Source organism: Aplidium turbinatum, chromosome 5, assembly GCF_918807975.1.
Source record: "Aplidium turbinatum chromosome 5, kaAplTurb1.1, whole genome shotgun sequence".
Lineage (NCBI taxonomy): Eukaryota > Metazoa > Chordata > Ascidiacea > Aplousobranchia > Polyclinidae > Aplidium > Aplidium turbinatum.
In genome coordinates this window covers 2059289-2084169 of record NC_137476.1, presented here as the reverse complement: position 1 = coordinate 2084169, position 24881 = coordinate 2059289, and the positions used below count along the sequence as shown (strand labels likewise).

Genomic DNA, 24881 nt, shown 5'->3' with positions numbered 1-24881 from the left:
CCCATCCTTCCTTCACTTTAAAAAATACATGGTACATTTACTACAGCAAACTACTTCATTTCTACTCAATTATCCCACTTCATATTTGAAAGATAGAAAGCCAAGGATATTATCTTTCATTTAAGCCAATTTGCAGAAAAATTAAAGTAGAGTGTTTTTTGTTATAAGCGATCAAAGTTTCGTCATGCATGAATGATCACAAATAGTCATGTGTGAAACTAGCCACTTGGTGACCTGTGGTGACATAACAACAAACAAAAAATATATCATTTCAGAACCTTCTTACTTTGAATAACTCATATGCATTGGAATTTTCAAGTTACCATTTGAAACACCTTCATAATAGCATAATAGGTTAAATAAAATTTGCAGTTAATTTTTACGCATGAGCGATCACAAAAAGGGCCCATTTTCAATCGCCGATATCTCAAAAAGTACTGGGCCGATTTTGGTAAAATTGGTATCACTTTTCTCAAAATTGCACAGAGATTCTACATATAAATATTTTAAAAATCTACGACATATGGTTCCACAACTGTACCAGTAGCCATGAAATGACCCCAAAATAACAGAAAATGACATAATTTAATTGAATTGTGGTACCCCTAGATGTTAATGAATTCTTCTGAAAAGTTGCACATCTTCAACAATCATAAAAAGGAACATTTTAATCCACTGCAGAAAATCAAAGAAAAAAATGAGGGGCAGATGATGCACCCTAGTGAACATGTGACGAAATGGTTTCAAGCCAATATAAAGTACATTTTTACGATAAATCAGTATCGCCAGACGTTGAATCAATCAAGAACATTCCTATCTTTTGATACTGTGACATTTATTTGATTCGTTAACATGTAGTGATTTAATTAATTTGCGTTCTTCTGGTGACTATTTACTAGGTTACCTCGTGATGTTAAAGATGATAACTAGCTTTTTTTTCCGACGTTTCGTCAGTCAGCACGACTGACTTTATCAAGGTGGCTAAAACAGGTTAATACAACCTGTTCAGCAACGATGGCACAACACAAAAACATACTGATAAAATGAGTAAAGTAAAGCAGCAAGAATCAGAATTAAAACACGCAACAAGATACCTAGAGGTTAAACTAAATGCAGTGAATGCCTAAAACCAGTAGGCTACTTCCATCCCATTGCTTTCTGTCTTGTCTGATGTCTTTTCAACGTTTCTTGACAGTGGCCCAATAGATAGATAAATTTACGCTGCGGGAAGTAGCCTACTGGTTTTAGGCATTCACTGCATTTAGTTTAACCTCTAGGTATCTTGTTGCGTGTTTTAACTCTGATTCTTGCTGCTTTACTTTACTCATTTTATCAGTATGTTTTTGTGTTGTGCCATCGTTGCTGAACAGGTTGTATTAACCTGTTTTAGCCACCTTGATAAAGTCAGTCGTGCTGACTGACGAAACGTCGGAAAAAAAAGCTAGTTATCATCTTTAACATCACGAGGTAACCTAGTAAATAGTCACCAGAAGAACGCAAATTAATTTTATTACCAAATGCCTGGTGAACAGTCTCTCTCTGTTTTTATGTAGTGATTTCTTGACTTTTTTGTCCTTTTCCATTATTGCTTTGGTTGAATACGTATTAGACTAAACATTGACGAGAAAACTGTTTCGTATTTATTTTATATGCCCCCTCCTGCTCCTAACGTCAGTTTAAACTGACAGGCCAAAAACTGTTGATAATTGTCCCCACCAAATTTTTTTTTCAAAAATATTGTTCAATTTGGTTAAGATACCTTAAAAATAACATACATACAAAAAATTGCAAAAAAATTTTGATTCAGGAGGATATGGGTTAAATCAAACGAACTATTTGCATTCAGAACATTCAGGCAATTATAAGTGTTGAAAATATTGTATATTGTACATGACAATCACACCAATGCTTGGTAATACCTGCAAAGTTACCATGCAAGATGACAACCAAGTAATTTCACACCATGTTCCATTAAGAAGGCAATTCCGTGACCCACAGGGAGTTCCCTCTGGAAGAAAGTAGAAAATTTAAGATGTCAATGTTCTCTTTTCTTGTATAATAAATTTTTAATAATATTCAGTAATACATCTTTGCGAGTTGACATTTAATTGTTATACTGATAATCCTTGTGTACAACAATGGTTTAACAGAGGACATCATCACATCTCCATCCTGCTGTGTGCATGTGCATTGCCTGTCTGCAATCAATATGCAATGTAATAGCTGATTGATTGATTTTAGGAATATTTATCTTCGGCCTGAAAGCTTTTTTAAAAGCTTAATTCTAAATAATAGAATTGTGACGAAACTGATAAACCACCAACAAGACGTCATTGCTGAATAAACAATGTGTTTTAAAGATAAAAAAGAATATCAAGTAGGCAAATATGTATTGAATCTGGATTGCAAGGCTTAGTACTGTAAGTGAAACTTCTTAAAATATTCCTGATTTTTATTTTTAGTTAAAAACGATTGCTTGCGGTTTTATAGTTGTAGGCTACATTTTTTTGGGCAACAGTTAAAGCTCAAGGTCGAGAGGACAGTACATTTTAAAAATATAATCTGTAACTGTTAATATTTCTTCATATGTAGTTGAGTTATGTTTTTCCTGACGATGTCACATTACTGTAATACGCTGAAAACGTTTAATTTATTTAAACTCTCTTTTGAGTGTAAGAAAATAATGTCAAGTCTTGTTTTGATCCTTAATTTCATAAGTTATGCTACTTACTGTAGCTCACAATAAACTAAACCTTCTACCAAAACTGTGTCAATCTATGTCCAGGGTGCCAAACATAGTTTTATTTCAGCACTGGGTGTCGTTCAGATATCCGATGTCGGCTGCCCAAAATTTTGACGTTAAGCCATTAACATCATTAACAATAGTTTGTTTGAGGAACGCCTTACCCAAGCATATTTCGTCCAAAATCGATGACAACTAATTTGTTTCTCGGCAGTCGAGTGTAGCAGGTCGAGTGTAGCAGTGTAGCAGTCGAGTGTTCCAGTCGAGTGTTCCAGTCGAGTTCCAGTGTAGCAGTGTACCAGTCGAGTGTTCCTGCTACACTCGACTGCCGAGAAACACATGTTTTTGGAAAAGTCTTGAAGGCTAGTGTGGAGGCAACACCGGTATGGTTAGCGAAACACAATGCTCGCTGTTCTATAGTGAGTAGTAGGGTGGAGTGAAAATAACTTTTTTGCGAAATTCAAAAACATAGCCCCCTAAAAAGTTGCTTTTGTTAATGAAAAACTCATTTGTGAAAAAAAAATACAAAAAAATAATGTCTTGATGAAGCTCAATCCACAAATCAAAGATGGCCGCCAACTTTGCTTGAAAATACAGTAAATTCACCATAACTTTGCCAATACTTGCCCAATTTTCATCATATTTTAACAAGCTTTCCTCGTTCATGTCATAAAACACTAGAAATACATATGATGACAGCGTGAGCAAATTATGACGTCACCAAATCCAATATGGCCGCCAAATTCAGTTTTTCACATTTCCTATCCATGTTACACACTTCTTTTTCGATTTGCTCCAACGTTTGACAGTTATATGGTTATGCTGTCTTCTGTCGTGGGTACGATTGTTCCTCTTGATAATAGTAAATACAGATGGAAGCTTTATTTAGTAGGCTATAGAATTCATCTAGAAATTAAAAATACCTTCAATAATTGCAACAGAGTAGGATAGGACGTTTAGCCGTTAAGCCCGTAGATTTTCCAGTTCACGCCACGTGGAGGCAGTCCTTCATGTGAACGTTTTAGGGGACAAACCGGGGATGGAATACGTTTGTCGTCCAAGGGCATTCTTGGAAGTCCAAGGAATATAAATTTCACCCCAGAATGACCTCTTCAATGTAACCTTCACTGAAATTCTAAACTTTGAAATCAGCCTTGCTGTCAAACTTTGGCATTTTGCGCCTGCTCTCTAATCGAGCCCTGATGAAACCATCTCTGTTATCTTCTCCACAAACGGAGCCTGAAGCCTCTGTCACAAGCTTAACATGGCGTTCCACAGCCTGGTTATGACTGGGGAAACTTCCAACTGTGAGAGGACTCATCGTGAATGGATTTGTTTTGATCGTAGTAATGAAATCTTCACTGCTAAGGTTCTTGGTGTGGGGAGGTTCAGTGATATCTTCGGTCTGCCAATCAATTATTTCTATATAATTCCTAGCGTGAAGGTTCAAGGTTGGCAATCTAAAACCTCGCACTGTACTGCTGCTCTTGCGTTCTCTGGACTTCAATATTCGCCTGAGAAACAGTTCTCTGGATAGCATTAATAACAAATTCCTAAAGCTCATCCTCAAGATATCTGGCCTTGTCTAGCATGTTGTAGACATGTTTGGCTCCATCTGTACACAAAGATGCCTTTTTAATAGAGAACCACATCGGTGCATACACTTTCAAATAAAGGTTACAACAGTCTTCAATCCTATGGACGATGTTTCTGTTGAAATATAAGTTACAACCGCAATATGCGATTTGCTAAAGTCAGCCATCTTGCTTGATTAATTGTACCAGGGCATTTGAGTGAAAGGTCCAAGTAGCAACAACCTTTGCTAATAGCCAGACAGATTTCAAACAGATACTTCTAATCAGTGCTTAAGTCTTTGGGTTGCAGTATGTCCTCTAAATCACAGTGTATCTGCCTGTAGCATGCAAATGAGATTCTTCTCAGGTATCTTTTTCAGAAGATAGATGGTCCAACTACTGGCCCCCATGGATTTGCAGGACCAATCGGCAAAGCCGTTCATACCTGTGATCGTCAACCACTGGTAAATTTTGACAAAATACCTTGTGATATAGGCTGACTTTAGGCAGACTGCAGGCTGACTTTAGCAAATCGCATATTGCGGTTGTATATTTCAACAGAAGCATCGTCCATAGAATTGAAGACTGTTGTCACCTTTATTTTGAAAGTGTATGCACCGATGTGGTTCTTTATTAAAAAGGCATCTTTGTGTACAGATGGAGCCAAACATGTCTACAACATGCTAGACAAGGCCAGATATCTTGAGGATTAGCATAAGGAAGTTGTTATTAATGCTATCCAGAGAAATGTCTTTTTTGCGCACCCTGAAAACGTTCTGCTGGCAATGTTGGCAGACGACAACATCAGTATTAGAGAACTGTCTCTCAGGCGAATATTGAAGTCCAGATAACGCAAGAGCAGCAGTACAGTGCGAGGTTTTAGATTGCCAACCTTGAACCTTCACGCTAGGAATTTTATAGAAATAATTGACTGGCAGACCGAAGATATCACTGAACATCCCCACACCAAGAACCTTAGCAGTGAAGATTTCATTACTACGATCAAAACAAATCCATTCTCGATGAGTCCTCTCACAGTTGAAAGTTTCCCCAGTCATAACCAGGCTGTGGAACGCCATGTTAAGCTTGTGACAGAGGCTTCAGGCTCCGTTTGTGGAGAAGATAACAGAGATGGTTTCATCAGGGCTCGATTAGAGAGCAGGCGCAAAATGCCAAAGTTTGACAGCAAGGCTGATTTCAAAGTTTAAAATTTCAGTGAAGGTTACATTGAAGAAGTCATTCTGGGGTGAAATTTATATTCCTTGGACTTCCAAGAATGCCCTTGGGCGACAAACGTATTCCATCCCCGGTTTCCCCTAAAAGGTTCACATGAAGGACTGCCTCCACGTGGCGTGAACTGGAAAATCTTCGGGCTTAACGGCTAAACATCCTATCCTACTCTGTTGCAATTATTGAAGGTATTTTTAATTTCTAGATGAATTCTATAGCCTACTAAATAAAGCTTCCATCTGTATTTACTATTATCAAGAGGAACAATCGTACCCACGACAGAAGACAGCATAACCATATAACTGTCAAACGTTGGAGCAAATCGAAAAAGAAGTGTGTAACATGGATAGGAAATGTGAAAAACTGAATTTGGCGGCCATATTGGATTTGGTGACGTCATAATTTGCTCACGCTGTCATCATATGTATTTCTAGTGTTTTATGACATGAACGAGGAAAGCTTGTTAAAATATGATGAAAATTGGGCAAGTATTGGCAAAGTTATGGTGAATTTACTGTATTTTCAAGCAAAGTTGGCGGCCATCTTTGATTTGTGGATTGAGCTTCATCAAGACATTATTTTTTTGTATTTTTTTTTCACAAATGTGTTTTTCATGAACAAAAGCAAATTTTTAGGGGGCTATGTTTTTGAATTTCGCGAAAAAGTTATTTTCACTCCACCCTAGCGAGTAGTCAGGTAGTGCTGACGCCAGGAAGATCGCTCCTTTTCAACAGGACAACTAATTTAGTAATTTAAAACATATGTCATTAGCTTTCATTAATACAAAATCCATTTTTATAAACTTTTTAAATAATGAAAATGCACAATACTGTTAGCAAATTGCACCACAAGTTAAAATCTATTCATCGCTTCTGCCAATTAGGCTTTTTAGGCTACAACTCAATTGATCTTTTCCTCATTGTTCCTTTTATAACGACATCGAAGCACATGCAAGTCTGAAAGGCGATCGAAAGTCATCGTTGAGCGTTAGCATGTCTTGGCACGTTCTGAGCTTACCAGAAATATCGTGGAACTGGTCAATTCGTCAGCTGATCAGATGCACAAACGATTAATTATCCTAATACAGACACAAACGATTCGTTAGCGTTGGTGATGATCTCTTGCACTATTATATTGCTGTCTACCGCAAGAATCTCATTTTGTGTGATTGGGCTTGCATACTGGGTTGTTCTGACTGTTCGAGCAAAATCCCTTTTCCATTCTTCATCTCCGGCGATAATGCGAAATTGAAGAAGCTTAGAAAATTTCTTGCATTCTGAAATGTCCTCACAAAATAATGTAACTTGGGGTACAGAACATCACAGTCAATATTACAAGTCATTACGTTTCTGTTTTCTTTCGTTTGCACAGCGTGTGTACATCCAAGCTTGCACAATGCACACACTTATTGACCAATTTTGATGTTAGTTTATGTTGAACGGCCTGTTGGTTTTCAAAATGGCTTTCTACATACGGGACACTGACCGACTAAGTAACATGTTGTTGTGCGATGCACGTTGTACGTGGTTGTATAAGATGTAAAATTAACTATCTTTGATAAAATAAAACTGTAAAAAAATCATTGATGAACATAAATAATGAAGCATTTCCTTTGTGTAATTGAAAATATGTATCATTAATTACAATTGGAAATAATCGTGATTTGATAAATGTAGAACAATGTAATTGTAACCTCATTAAAAATGTGATGTCGTAATTGCAATCTAATTAAAAATTTGATGTTGTAATTGTAATACAATCTTTTTCAACTCTGGTGTAGATATAGGCCTACTGGCATACCGTTTCAGCTTTAAAGGCCTCGCCAGTGCTGTAGGTAAGCTACACTTAAGATGTAAACTAAGGTATATACCTCAGTATGAAGATTTTCTATTTGTTTGCATACCATTTATAAACTATACTGACCGCTAAGTGTGTCATTACCACAAGTCGTTTCAGACGTCGCCGAATATCCTGCTTGAGTTGTGGGAAAGACGACCAGGATAGAAGTGTCCGAAGGAAACGCCACAAAGTTTTCATTACACTCAACTACAGAAACACAACAAAATTTTATATTTGTGTTCACTGAATTAGAAGAGTAATTTTGTAAAATGTATCGTACAATGGTTTGGTTTGTTGGTTTTGAATCTTTATCCTCGGACTGACAAAGCCTTGATAGGTTATTTCTGGTATTACTGTTCAGTGTAGATTCTAACGATCTGTTATAGCCTGATGCTGCGATTTCGTTGTGGCAATATCGAATTACACTAGCTTCCGGAACACAGTTCCCTAGTCATGTGCTATGACGAATGGTGTTGAAGTCAGTGAGTGGTTCTTTAATGTGGCTATTTGGTTTAGCTTGAGGCTGCCGGCTGTTGTGTTTCTGTGCTGTTAGGCGTTATTGCTGTGAAGTTTTGTTAGATCAGTTGATTAGTAGATTAGGTGACGTACAGTAGTTCTTCCCTTTGGCACGGTTGTTGATTTTTGGATTTTGTCTGATTATGAATATGGCCTCTTTGAATATGAATAAGACCGAACTTTTATCTGTAATTCGATATTGCCAAAACGAAATCGCAGCATCAGGCTATAACAGATCGTTAGAATCTACACTGAGAAGTAAGCAACGATCATGCTGCTAAAAGCGAAACTCAATCAATTATTCCTGGTAGTTTGGCATACTTGTACAGGCTCTTAATGCAGTGCCGTTTACCGAGATTGCCAGTGTGAAGTTTCCAATTGTTGAAGTGTTGTTGCCGGGGAATTATTCCATTCACTAGGTGCCGCTGCTGAAGACTCCTGAAATGCGTTGCTCAAGCGCAAACCCCGAAAGCTGAATAGAAAGCTTAAATCAAAAAAGCAAATTTGAAATGGTGCTTACGATAACAGGTTGATGGATAGAATATTTTTCTTATTTTTCTTTGATTTTAGCAACTATACCCACTTACTTTAATAAGCTTGTTACAAATTTTACACTATAGAGCATAAAATAGAACGATAATAAAAGTCACGCTCATACTACACAGCATGCAACGCTTCCTAGCCACTGCACTACAGTGTGAGTAGCAGACTCATCGAGCAAAGCAGACTCACGCAGCAATCAGTTAGCCACAAGCACAGTAAGGGAAACACAATAGTAATAACAGTAACGCAATAATAACGCAATTTCACAACACAACTATCAAATGACACGGTGTCCGCTTTTTTGAGAGAGTCTCTGCGAGATGGACTGCCCGGGATTTCTCCTCACCATCGAAATGTCTTCAGTTCGATGGATGAGCTCAGGGACTCAGACAACGGCCCCTTTGTCCACACGGGCTAGTCCACCCCTTAAACTTTAATCTCTCTATCTATAATCATGTTCGCAGATACGGAGAGTGATGAATCGGACGCAGGACTGGGCAACCTCAAGGTTGGCTCAATGAAGATCAATGGAATCTCCAAAAATTGCAAGATGTCAAAAAGTTCTTTACATCTCACAGACTCTCTGTACTAGCCATACAGGAAACACACAGGATCCCCACCGATCGACTCGAGACGTTGGCACAACATAACAACTACATAACATGTATCAACATCGAACCTTACAGAAACCCCTTTCTATGCAGGGACAATGTTCGTTGTGAAGGAAGACATACACGACAGGTCCGAAATAACACACCACACCATATTACAAAACCGAATACATCATCTCAACATCAAAAGTGGCAACACTAACATAAACATCTTCAACGCATACCTTCCGCAGACCGTCGGGCAGAGGAAGTCCTGTATAGAACTGCTTTTCCGAGGCTATGCTGAACTATGAACATCAATATGTGGTCTTACTCGGTGATTTTAACGTGATCCTTGATCCGTTGGATACGGCTAAGGCGCAATACTTCTCCAATAGACAAGATAGAACGGCACTTACAACACTCATACGTCATAACTGTTACTGCCAATTTTCTTAAGTTAAGCCCTCTGCGTTCATTTGTGACTCGTTTGTTAATATTTGGCTTTTTTCTCTTTTGCCGACCACTGTACTAAAAAAGCCACCTGTTTTTGTTTCTCTTTTATAATGTTTGGCCTCTGTCGCATCTGCGTTTGGCACCTGTGGTCTGTTTTCGTTAAATCAGTAACTTATTAGTCAACGATATAACGTCAGTTTACATCGAATTATACAACCATTGACCTATTCGTTTTTTCAATAATTGCCAATCCTTGAGAAAGGGAATTCGTAATTGTACTGTAAATCGTTTTTGCTTCATTCTACAAAATTGCTTTTCTCTAGACCAGTGGTTCCCAACCAGGGTGCCGCGGCACCCTGGGGTGCCAATTGCAATGCTCAAGGGTGCCGCGAGATATTGCAATTGTGCGGCCCATTCTTTATTTCTTTAACTCGTTAAGTGCGAAATTTATTTATTTCTAACCGAGTTTCAGTGCGAATTAAGTTTCGCGCCTCGTAGTTATTCCCGGCTCCTTTCTTGAGATTTCATTTCGGTCATTTTCATTTCGCCTATTATGTAAACGTAGCCTTAGTGGGGAAGCCGCTGGGCTGGCGGTGAGCCTTCGTTTTCTCGCCCAGGAAAAACACCGTGAAAGAGATTTTGACTCGTTGCTTTTCTTTCCCAAAAAACGTTTGAAAGGCATCATTATTGCCAGGTTTCACTATTTTATTTTGCGTTTCACGGCGCACAAAGTCTTATTGCAGTGATGGATTATTGGATTGTGTGACCCAGCACGATTATAAAACTGCACGATTGTTTGCGAACCATTGTAAACCGATGGTTGGGTCAAGGTCAATTGACGGATTCGTATCGTTAGCAAACAGGCAAAATAGTGATATTATAACAACACACTGTTTTCTTCATCGCGAAGTTCTTGTCGGAAAAACATTAGGTTCAGACCTAAAAAAGTGTTAAACAAAGTTGTCAAAATGGTCAACTTCATCAAAAGTAGACAACTTAAATCACGTCTATTTGCCAAGCTTTGTAAGGAAATGGGAGCAAACTATGCTAATCTTCTGTTACATACCGTCCGAAGTAAGATGGTTGTCGCGATTAAAAGCATTGTCACGAGTAGCCATCAAGATTTTCCCAAAAACATGTGTTTCTCGGCAGTCGAGTGTAGCAAGAACAAGTGGTGCGGTACTGATGAGCCCAACCTCATGGGCGAAACACGTGTCCATCACTGAGTTCTTGCTACACTCGACGGCAGAGAAACACATGTTTTTGGGAAAATCTTGATGGCTAGTGTGGAGGGTGGAAGCTACACAGGTATGGTTAGCGAAACACAATGCTCGCTGTTCTATTATTATAGTGAGCAGTCAGGTAGTTGTGATGCCAGGAAAATCGCTGCTTCTCAACAAGATTATATGAGTCGAAGGATGCAATGCTCTCTTTTTTCAGCCTTGAAAAGCAAAAGGAATTTTGTGAATTGCTTTGCGATTACAATTGGGTCTCCAAATTAGCGTATTTAGTAGATAGCTTCGACCATTTAAAAAACGTGAATGTGAAAATGCAGGGCAAAAATGAAACTCTCTTAACTTCAACCGATAAAATGAAAGCACTGAGAGAAAAACTGCAAATGTGGTCCTTAAAAGTGGAGAACGGAAACTTTGACATGATTTCACTATTCTCTGAAATGAAGAACAAAGAAGTTCTCATTAATAACTCAGCACCTAAAATCATTGGAAGAAAAAAATTAGAAATATTTCCCCAGCTTGTCCACGGAAAATTACGCATGGGTGAGATATCCTCTTTTACTGGACTCTCGTATTGTTTTGAATCTTAAAGAAGAAGAATTAATTGACATTCGTATCGATAGAAATTTTAAGCTTATGCACAAGCAGATGCCTCTCGACAAGTTCTGGATAAAAATTTAAATGAATATCCTTGCTTTGAAAAGAAAGCTTTTGTGCCTTTTCTGCAGTTTTCCACGTCATACCTTTGTGAGAGTGGATTTTCCGTATGAACGAACATAAAAACTGAAAAACGAGAACGACCGCTTATAGTCCAGGAAGATATGCGGGTGGCTTTATCGAATAGTGCTCCCAGATATTAAGGGACTTTCTGCAAGAATCAAGCCCAAATTTCACACTGACTAATTTTGAATAAATACATTTATTTACGAGCGCTATTAGGGCTATTTGAAATACAGAAACCTCATAAAATTGAAAAAAGAAAAAAATTGCGCGAAAAATGAAAAAACAAAAAAAAAAACATAAAATTGATCCAGTTTTGCCAGGGTGCCGCGAACTATTTATCTCTTTGATAGGGTGCCGCAAGGTCAAAAAGGTTGGGAACCACTGCTCTAGACGGTCGCAAAAATAAGAAATCTCAAAGTTACCTGTGTTGAAAAGATTGTCTAAAAACGCACATTAAAAGAACACATGAAAACCAATTCAAATTCATGTGTCGTGTTGTTGGAAGCAATCTAGACAGAAGAAACTGACCAGGCAGTTCAATAGAGCAAAGGTCTACGACAAACAAAATACGTCACTGTAACGTAGCAATCAAATAGACAAAGCGGACGTTACATTCAGTTTTTAGACATTTCAATCAAGAAAGTCGTCGTTGTTGACAGTGAGCGAAGTTGAATGTCAAGAAAATGGCAACAAATTCTGTAAAGTAGAAAGACGTGGCAGATAAATCAAATGCCGAAGAATCAACAAATCCAGAACCCCAAACATCAAAGGTGACAACAAGATCACAATCAAAAATGCTCCACCAAGCAACAAATGGCAGTCTGCACCCAAGCGATAACGCCAGCAAAGATTCTAGCAAAAGCCGCTCCTCTACAATAAGCGCTAAAATTAAGAAGGCGGTAATATTAGCTCGATTGGAATCACAAAAAAGGATCTACGAGTTGGAACAAGAGCAAGCGAAAGCAAGGGCAGAATTTGAAACAATGGTCCTAAAACAAAGTCAGCTACGTAAAGAACAAGAAAGAAAATTCCTGCAACAAGTCCAGGAAGCTAAACTAAAGGCAGAGCTCCAAGAGACAATTGCCCAACTTACGGAAGAATCGGAAGAAGATGCTGGTGAGCGCTATAAAATGTCTAAAGACAATGTTGATATAAACGGACAATTTCAATCGAATTTAGCAAATAATGTAAACAGTAATTCTGTGTATCCTATGTTATCCCAATTAACGTTGAATGGCGTAGAAGCCAGGTCTAACATTCACGAATCTATTGTCGTTTCAAACAAAATTAATCCTTCACAAACAGTAACAAATAAATCGTTTGTGAGACATGAGCCGAGTACGTCGTATGCCCAGACCCCTGTACTAAATCAAATAAACAATAATCAATCAGTAAACTCGAAACAAATTCCGAATATTACTATCAACCCGTCCCCACTGTTGTCTGTAGAACCCCCCAATCTTTGATGGAAATTCTGCTGAATACTGTGGTTTTATAGACGCATTTGATACGTTAATTGATTGTAATTTCACAGAGCCTAAACGTAAACTTTTTTATCTGTTGCAATACACCAAAGGCTCTGCGCACACTTTGGTAAAAGGGTGTCAATACATGCTTCCCCACGAAGGTTACACTAAAGCAAGAGCTTTGCTACAACAAACCTTCGGTCAAAAATTTCAAATAGCTCGCGCATGTGTTGATTCCGTCATAAACGGGTCATCTCTTCAAAATTCTAACAAGGATTCTCTAATCAAGTTCTCTTCGGAACTTACTTCCTGCATATGTACTTTGTCTGGCATGAATTACTTACAGAAAATGGACAACATGGATACCATAACAAAAATAATAAGACGCTTGCCAAGTGGCTGGTATTCTGGCTGGTTACGCAAAGTTGACGTAATTTTGCATGAAAGAAATCAAGAAATAAGCCTTTCAGATCTCTCACGATACGTCTCGCGCAAAACGAGAGAAACGACCAACTTGGCATGCGATATTCTAAAATCTACTAAAAAACAATTCGATGATTCCAACTCCAAACGTAGGAGCAGCGTAACCTTTGCAACGCAAATAAAATCGTCGAACCATGAAAGGACATGCCATCTGTGCAGAGATAAAAATTTTCTCAATCAATGCAAACAATTTCGAATGATGAATATTGACCAAAGGCTTAAATTTGTAATCGACAACAAACTCTGCAAGTGCTGTTTAAATGCTGGTCACTGGGCATATCAATGTAAAAGGAAGGACCCTTGCATAAAACCAGGATGCACTGAACGCCACACTACTCTCTTGCATCCCCCAGATGCAACACAAATCACTACAAATATCACACCTAAAGACACAACAACTCAAAAAATTAATATCAATCAACCTACACAAGCAATACGCAATGGGCTTGTCAACACACGAACAAATTCTCGCAGTCTGCTTCCCATAATCCCAGTAAAGGTTCGCCTACAAGGAAGTAATCAAACCATCACTACACAAGCGTTTTTGGACAGTGGAAGTACAACATCTTTCATAACAAATGATTTGATAGAAAAGTTGCAAATTGCCGACTGTCAAGAAACTAATATTTGTACCATCACGCTAAACAACACTGGCAAACGTAACAAGGTAAAGGTGGTTACAAATATCGAAATGTCAGATTTTGACGAAAACAAATACATTTCTCTAAGCTCTCTTTACTCCACTTTTCAAATTCCTGTTTCAAATACAGATATTCCTACCCTAGAAGACACTAAACACTTTCCAGAATTTGCAAACATCTCGATTCCCGATGTTGACGCAGAGGTAGGACTCCTTATTGGCAATGACAATCCGTACGTTCTCCAACCACAAGAAGTAATCCAAGCAAAAGGTGGCTATTATGCCATCAAAACGGCCGTTGGCTGGCTAGTGAATTGTCCTAACAGCAAACAGGATCAAAGTAAAACAAAAAATTTCTTTACCAAAACTTCTACCCATCCAATGTGCGACATGTGCTTTGACGCTGTTGACTCAATTGTTAACTGTAAACCTGAATTATCTGTCCAACAAGCTCAATTCATGAAATCTGTTAACTCTAGTATCAAACTTTTGGAAGACTCGCACTACCAAATCGACTTGCCCGTTCGAAATCCGAACCTAAACTTACCCTTTAACAAATCTCAAGCCCTCCAAAGAATTAATTGCTTGAAACGAAAGTTTGAAAGGGACGCTAACTTCTACATGGATTATAAAAGGTCTGTTGATGACATGATCATGAATCAATACGCCGAAAACGTTACCGATGTCCCTGGAATACATGGATAAACTTGGTATATTCCACATCATGGTGTATATCATCCAGAAAAACCTGAGAAACTCAGAGTAGTATTTGATTGCTCTGCCAAATACAAAAGTATCTGTCTCAATGATACTCTATTACAAGGCCCAGACATCACAAATAACCTGGTCGGCGTTCTTCTTCGTTTCCGCCGTGAAACAATTGCTATTCAAGGAGACATACAGTCTATGTTTCATCAAGTAAAGGTTCCTCAACAAGACCGTGATCAATTCCGATTCTTATGGTGGAAAGATGGAAATCTAGAAGCACCTCTACAAGAATACCGAATGAACGTGTATATATTTGGCACTGTCTGCTCCCCAAGTTGTGCAAACTTTGCTTTAAAACACACAGCTGAGGACAACTCATCTCTTTTCAGTGCAATTACTGTAGATACAGTAAAAGAGTCTTTCTACGTAGACGATTGCTTGGCTTCAACAGCAAATGTTTCAGAAGCAGCTAAATGTAATCCTGCTGATCATGCTTCAAGGGGTCTCTCAATTCCAAACTTTCTTCAATGCAATCAGTGGAAAAACGGCCTTGAATTTCCATGGAAACCACAATCTCAATGGCCTAAGCAACCAGAATTTCTCGAAGTCGTGGACAATGACCCAGAAATTAAACAACCAAAGCAAACGTGTTTTGCAACCCAAAGCGAATCCCACTTTCTGGAAGATCTTTTGGGTAAGTATTCTTCTTGGTACAAGCTGAAATGAATCGTTGCTTGGCTTTTCCGTTGTAAGCATAAATTTCTGACTTTAAGACTCACTAACCTTGCAAATAAACAAAATGCCCCAGCACACAATCTTTGCTTGTCTCCAGATGAGCTCACAAAGGCACAAGACTTTATTTTTACCTTTGTTCAGTCAAAACACTTTGCCAACGAAATCAGCCAACTGAAAGCACAAAAGCCATTAAACAACTGCAGTAGCTTAATAAAATTCGACCCTTTCTTAGAAAACAATTTACTAAGAATTGGTGGCCGCATCAAAGCTGCACCTCTCAAACACGATGCAAAACATCAAATTATCCTTCCAAACCGCTCCCAAATAGTTCCTCTCATCATTCAAGAAATGTACGACACATTGGGTCACAGTGGCAGGGAACACGTCCTGTCTGCCCTGCGCAAAAATCTATGGATTATAAAAGCCAATTCAGCAGTCGCAAGGTTTTATCCAAATGTATTGATTGCCGCAAAAGAAGCGGAAAACTCAGCACACAAAAAATGGCTGATCTTCCTAAAAACAGATTGACACCAGACAAACCTCCATTCACCTACGTTGGTGTAGACTATTTTGGCCCATTTATTATTAAAAAGGGTAGAACAGAACATAAAAGATACGGTGTCATTTTTACTTGCCTTGTAATAAGAGCCGTACACATTGAAATCGCAAACTCTCTGGACACTTCATCTTTTATATTCGCTCTACGACGATTCATCGCAAGAAGAGGGCAAGTAGAAGAAATTAGATCTGACAATGGTTCAAACTTTGTTGGCGGTGAACGAGAAATGAGAGAAGCCATCAAATCATGGAACAACAATCAGATCGAAGATGCTTTAACACAGAAAAGCATCAAATGGATCTTTAACTCTCCAAGTGCATCCCATCATGGAGGTGTGTGGGAAAGACAAATCAGATCCATTAGGAAAATCTTATCAGCTATCGGTAAAGGCCAAACTTTAACAGATGAAACGCTGACTACCTTCATGTGTGAAGTAGAAAACATTATTAACAGTCGCCCACTTACAAAATCGTCAGACGATCCTAATGACATGAAGGCTCTCACACCGAACCATTTGCTTCTTCTAAAACAGCAAATAAACCTTCCTCCAGGCTCATTCACAAACAAAAAAGAGCTTTACTCTCGAAAACGCTGGAGACAAGTCCAATACATGGCCGACGTCTTTTGGACACGGTGGGTAAAAGAGTACTTACCTTTGCTCCAGCAAAAACAAAAGTGGACCAAAAAAAAAAAAATCTCCTAATCTGACTGGGGGACATAGTTTTAATCGCTGATAACACACCCCGAAACAATTGGCTCATGGGTCGCGTAATTCAAACGTTTCCCGACAAAAATGGCATTATCCGTAGCGTTAGCGTTCAAACTAAACAGTCCTTGATTGTCAGACCAATTCAAAAGTTATGCTTGATCGTTCCTGCAAAACCAATGTAAATTTGTGCTGATTTTGTTTTCTCATGTTGTTTATACCTGTGTATTTGAACAAATGTACGAGGCCTTAAAGGGGAGGGAATGTTACTGCCAATTTTCTTAAGTTAAGCCCTCTGCGTTCATTTGTGACTCGTTTGTTAATATTTGGCTTTTTTCTCTTTTGCCGACCACTGTACTAAAAAAGCCACCTGTTTTTGTTTCTCTTTTATAATGTTTGGCCTCTGTCGCATCTGCGTTTGGCACCTGTGGTCTGTTTTCGTTAAATCAGTAACTTATTAGTCAACGATATAACGTCAGTTTACATCGAATTATACAACCATTGACCTATTCGTTTTTTCAATAATTGCCAATCCTTGAGAAAGGGAATTCGTAATTGTACTGTAAATCGTTTTTGTTTCATTCTACAAAATTGCTTTTCTCTAGACCAGGGGTTCTTAACCGGGGGTAAATTTACCCCCTGGGGTAAATTTCACCTACTGAGGGGGTAAATTCACTGAATCATAAACTAAGGCATTAAATTAACTTCATTTTTTTCAGTTATTAAAAAACTGGTAGTGTTGCACTCGATTTTGATTCAAATTTATGCTTATTGTAAGTTTTCGTCTCTTTTATCTCCACGGAAGTAGACTACCAGTTTCATTTCAGCAGCGTATGTGTGCTACATTTTCACTGTACACAACCTAATTAGGACTTCGACCACAAAGAATAAATTTGAGCTAGTAAGGCAAGAATTAGTCTTCAGTTAGACGAGTCAACTAACTTGTCGAACTGTGCATATTTGTTGGTTTACTGTCGATATGTGCATGCTGGTGAGTTGAAAAAGGAATTCTTGATGTGCGAAAGTTTAGAGACTACTACCAAAGCGGTTATGGTTCTGGAAAAAATAGATAATTTCTTTCAACAAAATAATATATCCTGGAATCATGTGGGTTCACTTTGCACAGACGGTGCCCCTTCTATGCTCGGTGCTAAGTCTGGCTTTACAACTCTGGTGAAAAAACGCGCACCTAACATCATTTCTACTCACTGTGCCCTTCATCGACATGCACTGGCAAGTAAAACACTTCCAGAATATTTTAAAGCAGTATTGAAGCATATGGTTAAATGTGTGAATTTTATCAGGGCATGTGCTCTTAATTATCGTCTTTTCAAAGTGGCTTGTGATCAGATGGGATCAGAACACTCTGTTCTCCTTTATCACACCGAAGTTTGCCGGCTCTCTGGGGGTCTTGTTTTGTCTTGAGTTTTCGAACTAGCCTACAGGTGAAATCGAGATTTTTCTTCGAGAACGCAAATCCCCGTTGAGTAAGCACTTTGGCGACAACAAATTTATTGGTACATTGGCTCACTTGACAGACATGTTTTTAAGTTTGAACCAGTTAAATATGCAAATGCAAGGAAAAAGCGATACCATTATAGATGTACATGATAAAATTCAGGGCTTTCAAACAAAATTATATCTGTGGAGTAGAAGAGTTCAAAAAGGAATTTACGCAAATTTTCCAACATTTGATGATTGGAAAGTCAGTAGAAGTCGCAACGAGATTACGCACATTAAAAGAACACATGAAAACCAATTCAAATTCATGTGTCGTGTTGTTGGAAGCAATCTAGACAGAAGAAACTGACCAGGCAGTTCAATAGAGCAAAGGTCAACGACAAACAAAATACGTCACTGTAAGGTAGCAATCAAATAGACAAAGCGGACGTTACAATAACCAATTAACAGACATATTCAGACAAGAGTAGGCCTATCCATACAAAAAACTGTTTTCCTTGCAGCTTCACATTCAGTTTTGAAAGGTGATGGTGATGTCAGTTAAGAAAGCAAAATCGTTCAGCCATGTATCATTTTTGAGAAAGGAAGCATCTTGATTTTTACTTTCCATAAAAGTTTGAATGTTCTCCTTGAGATTCCAAAATCTCTTTAAAGTGGCTGCTCTGCTTAGTCATCTTACTGCACAAAAATAATTTACATCTGGGTAATCAGAGTTAAGCGCTTGCAGAAACGACTTAAACTGCCGATGATTTAATCCCCGCGCTCGAATGTAATTAACACACGAAACAACATTTTTCATGACTTCACCAAAATCCAATACTTTCGAGCACAAGTTTTCCTGATGGATGATACAATGGCTCACCAAAACATCTTCAGTTTGAATAGCATCCAAAAATCTTTTGACAAATCCATTGTATTTTCCCACCATTGATGGCGCTCCATCTGTGGTGATACCAACCAACTTAGAAAAATCTATTTCAAATGTTTTCATCACTTTTATTACATCCTCGCAAATATCTTGACCAGTTGTTGTTGATTTCATACTTGCCATATCCAAAAATTCTTCAATTACTTCAAAATCATCTGTCACTCCTCGTATGAAAACAACTAGCTGATGAGCAGTATCGCTCAAGTCTGTACTCTCGTCTAAAGCGATACTAAAAGCAGAGCATTTGCTTATCCTCTGCTTTAGAGATTCTTTAATATTTTCCGAAAGATCATTTATTCGGCGAGCCATTGTAAAACGAGACAGACTTGTTTGCTCTACCAAATATTTCTTGTCTGGAGACACATTTTCGATAAATATCTCCAAACAATTCTTAATGAATTCACCATCACTGTACGGCTTTCCTTTTTCGGCAATTGCTTCAGATATCTTGAAGCTCAGTTTTGTGACAAGCTCAATGTCTTTCTTGTAACCGTGAAATACCTCTTGCTGTTTGCTCAAAGACTTTTTCAACTGCTGCATTTTGTCAACCCGTAATTGACCCCCAATGCTATCATAATTAGCAGAGTGTTTTGTACAGTAGTGTCGCTTGATATTGTACTTTTTCATTACTGCTATAGTGTTTTGACAAATCAGGCAAACAACATCTTGATTGTGTTGAACAACGAAGTAATTTATACACCACTTATTGTTGAACTTCCGCCTTTCATAATCAACCTTCCTTTTCTTACTTGTAGACATTTTTACTATGCTAAGCTTTTTGTAGAATAAATATTAATATATTCACCACACTGCACCCATAAAGTAAGATTTATGTTACTGAATCATTGCCAGAAGAACAAGGAAACGCCTAGAACATCACACAACTAAGGCGAAAGAGAAAATTGAATTGAGTCCTGTTTTTGTCATGAGTTACCAAGGGGGGTGGGGGGGGACTTGTATACCTGGGCCTGGAATATAACTCCCCCACCCCCCTTGGTAACTCATGACAAAGACAAGACTCAATTCAATTTTCTCTTTCGCCTTAGTTGTGTGATGTTCTAGTCTTTACTGAAGAACAAGGTGGTTTTCTACAACGCTTACTAATGACGCAACAATAATGCTAATGATGTAATAATGCTAAAAGTCAATAATGCTAATAATGACGTTACAAATAACAACATCCTCCGATCTAACAGTGAAAAGTATTTCAAAATAATGGGCTACTTGATGAAGAATGTGCGGGCCACGTAAATGGGTACCGCGGGCCGTGCTCTGGCCCTCGGGCCGTATGTTGCACGCCTCTGCACTATAGTCTAGTCGACTGATACAGGTTATCGATAATAATATTATAACTTATTATTTTTATATTGGTTGTAAGGTTCAGTCGTCCCCGCATGGTTTCATCAACTGGCACACCTCCAGTTGCTTTAGGTATGTGGAGCCAACTGGTTCTTCCAACTAATTCATCTACTTTAACCCTTATCAGCACATGCGTTGACATTTTGTCAACATCGACTTTTTTGTGTGAGATTGCTCTCGCCCCTTATGCACTAGCTCAACAACATTCAGTGACGAAGGAGAATTTCTGAGTAGCTTACTGCTGTAGCGATTTCAAAACGTTAAATTGTTTCCACAATGAGTTATTTGCGTTTTAACTTAATCGGCACATCTGTTGACAAAATGTCAACAATCAGAAACTATAGGAGTTTGAAATTTAAAACCCTTATACAGTAGGTAGCTTTTATCACAAAGTGATAACCGGCGACGTGCAGGAAAGTTGCACGTGTATTTAGTGAAAAGCTATCTGAGTAGGTCCTACTCAGACTGGAGTTAGACTGCCAGTCTAGGAGGAGTTAGACTGCCAGTTGATATAACTCAGAAGAAAAATACTGCCTAAGCAATTGTGTTGGAAACGTTTGCCTTAGCTCTAACTAGCTTTTACAAGACTTTACATGTGTATTAGCTCTTACATGAAATGCTAACTATTTGAAATTCAAAGGTTGTTTCGGTTAATTACAGTAAGGTGCAAATTTACTGATAGACAGACAGAGAAGATTTTCATATCAAGAGGCCCTAATACAACTGCAAATAACTTCAGATGATGTTGATAGCGACTCTTATGCTGAGGCTAAAAGTAGTAGTGAATGTGAGTCCATACCAGATGTTAATGAACTGCCTTTGGAAGAGGAGGAACTGTCCGATATAGATGTCTTTGAGGAAGAAAGTGAAGATGACGAGACTGGTGGTGATACAAATCAAGAATCTAATGATGGTTCCTCAGAAGATGAAGATCAAGTACCAACAACAGCTGGCAATGCAACCTATTATGCAAATCCTTTTCCAGGCAAGTTCAGAAGAAGAAATATTTTGACGCAACAGCTTCGGATTGATGCTGCTCCTGAACTTTAATTGGATGCCTTCAAATTATTTTATCGGCCTGAAATTATACTTCAGATAATACGTGAGACGAACAGAAAAGCAAGGGACGTGAGACACGGATGTAAGCTGTTGCCTAATTCTAAACACAAAAACTTCACAATTGAAGAAGTTGAGGCTGGTCTTGCAATTATGATACGTGCTGGCTTGGACAAAGATAACTTCACCGATTTACGTCAATTGTGGGATCCTCTTGATAGTAGGCCATTTTATGGAGTGGCTATGGCACTAAATCGATTCAAATTTCTGCTACGATGCATGCGTTTTGATAACTATCGCAATCGACCAGAAAGACAAAGGGACGACAGTTTAGCTGCTATTCGAGAGGTGTGGGAAGCATTCAACAGCAATCTGCACAACGCCTACATCCCTAAGGAAGCATAGACTGTGGATGAACAACTGGTCAGATATCGAGGCAAAATTCCTGGAAGAACATACATACAATCGAAACCAAGGAAATATGGTGTAAAGTTCTTTTGGCTATGTGAAGCCACATCAGGTTTTGCTCTAAGTGGCATTATTTATTCCGGAAGTGAACTCGACTCGGCTCCTCACAGAAATCTTGCAAATGATATAGTGATGAACCTGTGTTCTGTTTACTTTGGTAGTGGTCGGGATATATACGTTGTCAGATGTTTTACATCTCATAGTTTGGTTTGCAATCTTTTGCTTTAAAATCTTACATTGGTAGGAACAGTAATGGCTAGTCGCCGTGAAGTTCCATCGCAGCTCAAATCAGCAAGAGAAGAGAGGTGGAAAGTACTGAAGCGTTGTATGACCATTTGAACAAGATTATGCTATTGTCATATGCACCAAAACGAAACAGGAATGTCCTCATGATTTCTTCTTCACACTCTTCTGTTTCCATCACTGACTCTCACAAGAAACCTACAGTTATCATGCATTATAACAAACATAATGGTGGAGTTGACACTCTTAATGAAAACTGTGAAGAATTCAATTACTTGAGGAAAACAAATTGTTGGCCAATGATTATAAATTACAATTTGATAAATGTTGCCGGTAACAACGCATTTCTCATAATGAGGGGCAATGGGAAAAGCAGCAAAAAAACAGATTTTCTCAAACAACTTAGCTTTCAGCTTGCTCAACCGTATGTCAACAAAAGAAAATTGGCTGGAGAAACTAAACTACTTGCCGAAAAGTTGGGGTTTATCGATGCTGCTACTTCAAGCACTTTCCATCGCACAGTTCAAAGTATCAAACCGGGAAGATGCTGCAGATCTGCAAAGCATACTCGATATGCATGTGTCACTTGTAGCCGCGGGTTTGCCCACGACACAAAAAACTTCAGAAGATCCAATATTGCTAGGATGCTGAATGATTTGTTGTAGTGCTCCACGTTTGTTCGTTTTTGTGTTTGAAATATACGTGGCAAAACTTTGCTTGTTAAGACTTCTTTGCATTTTATCTGAGAGCTAGTAAGCTAAAACTATGTCCTGGGGAGGAAGCAGACCTCCCAATTAGAATTAATGATTGTTTTGTTAAGGTTTTATCAACATCAAATCATCTAAAGTAACAACTTCACTTTGAAAACAGCGCATTTGTATCGAAAAACACAAGGAAATGCCATGTTGACAATTTGTCAACATCTGTGCTGATTAAGTTACCTAAAATCCCTGTGCTAATAAGGGTTAAACTGTTAGGTTTGGTGGCCGTGCTTAATTTACTTTCGTGTACGTAACCTTTAAATTTGCATCGCATGCACGTTTTAAACTTTTGTAGTTTTGCCACCATTTCCTTCTGTTGGTTTTGTTCCCGTTCACTATTTGTAACTTTATCATTACTGTTGTTTTCCGACAAAGAAAAATAAATTGAATTGAATTGAATTGAATTATCGATAAAAAAACTAGACAGCATCACTCTAAATCAGGGTTACTCAACTATAATCTTATCAAAGTCCAGTTTGACAAGTTGAATATTTTAGCGGTCCGGTGAATAAGTTATTTCACACCCAACCACAAAAGTTAAACTATCTGCACCAAACCACTTTTTCAGGTAGAATGTAACTCGAATTCGATTTCTGAGAAAGTGTTGGAGAGTCTGGGAGTCGAAGCCCCCCCCAGAAACTAGGATAATCACAGTAAAAATTGCTTCCTCCCAGTAGAAATTTGTTTAAAGAAGCCCTGAAACGTGGCAATGAGGTTATTCTTCCAAAAGCTAAAGGTCCACCATCAACACCCAGAAGGTCCGGATTTGGACCGCGGTCCGCCAGTTGAGTAGCCCTGATCTAAACTGACATTCAAATTCTTTCAATTTCAATTCAATATTTAATTTTTCAATTTAATTTAATACACTCTAATTTAATTTTATTGTGATGATACGCTTTACTTTTTTGGATTATTGTATCAAACTACGCATTCTTTTGAATCATTGGTGAAGTCAAAAAAGATTTTAATGAAAGGTATGGTGACAAAGTTATATAATAGGCTACTTATCGATGTCTTGATTATTTATGAACAAATATTTCAGAGAAGCAAAAGTACAAATTTTGTTTCAACGATTCAATTTTTGACAGATTGTTGGTGCAAAAAAAACGATCGTTTTTTTATTTTCGTTTTTATTTTTCCCAAAAAAAACATGTCTTTTTAAAAAAAAAGAGAGCAACAAAAAAACTACTCACATCTCATGGTGGTAGCCTAATGCAGTCACCTGAAGAATGCAAGTCATTTTATTATGAATTACAGAATTTAGTCTTTAATTGTGTTAAAACTTCAGTCAAAGCCGAGTTCGGCTTGCAACTTAAGGGCAATTTGTCAAACTTTAGTCAAAACAACAAAGACAATTGTAAATGTTCAACAAATCAAAGCCTGTTCTTACCTGCTTTTGATGAAGCAGAATTCTTCTCATTTCCACTGGTCGTTTGGTTTCCACTGGTGTCCTTTTTTACTGGCATTGTGGCTTTCATTGGTGTAGTGGTTTCTACTGGTGTGGTTTTCACTGATAGTGTAGTTTTCTCAGGTGTCGTAGTTTCTATTGGTAATGTGGTTCTTCCTGCTGGTGTTTTGGTTTCCACTAGTGGTGCAATTTTCACTTGTGTTGCGGTTTCTACTGGTGTGGTTTTCACTGATGGTGCAGTTTTCACTGGTGTCGTAGTTTCTATTAATAATGTGGTTCCTCCTGCTGGTGTTGTGGTTTCCACTGGTGATCCTGGTTCCGCTGTGTTCAGTGCTGTATTCGTAAAAAAAGCACAAGGTTTACTGTCAGATTTATTTTCAAAATGATAAATAATGCACAACTTGCAAAATACTAATCTTTATTCTACCATAACATGAATTATCAAAATAAA

The 24881-nt window shown here is 38.2% G+C and overlaps 3 protein-coding genes across 3 annotated transcripts; 2 read left to right on the top strand and 1 right to left on the bottom strand.

Moving 5' to 3' along the window:
* The first annotated feature begins 12243 nt into the window (after window positions 1-12243).
* LOC145770197 (uncharacterized) lies at window positions 12244-14743 on the top strand. The gene is made up of 2 exons (XM_082581785.1): window positions 12244-12565; window positions 12984-14743. The coding sequence occupies exons 1-2, from the start codon at window positions 12244-12246 to the stop codon at window positions 14741-14743; spliced, it is 2082 nt and encodes a 693-aa protein (XP_082437911.1).
* A 1238-nt stretch (window positions 14744-15981) lies between these two features.
* Window positions 15982-16743, top strand: LOC145770196 (uncharacterized). The gene has a single exon (XM_082581783.1). It carries the CDS (start codon window positions 15982-15984, stop codon window positions 16741-16743), a length of 762 nt encoding a protein of 253 aa, XP_082437909.1.
* Window positions 16744-18877: 2134 nt separating this feature from the next.
* On the bottom strand, window positions 18878-19675 carry LOC145770195 (general transcription factor II-I repeat domain-containing protein 2A-like). Its single transcript, XM_082581782.1, has one exon. It carries the CDS (start codon window positions 19673-19675, stop codon window positions 18878-18880), a length of 798 nt encoding a protein of 265 aa, XP_082437908.1.
* Between the last annotated feature and the right edge of the window lie 5206 nt (window positions 19676-24881).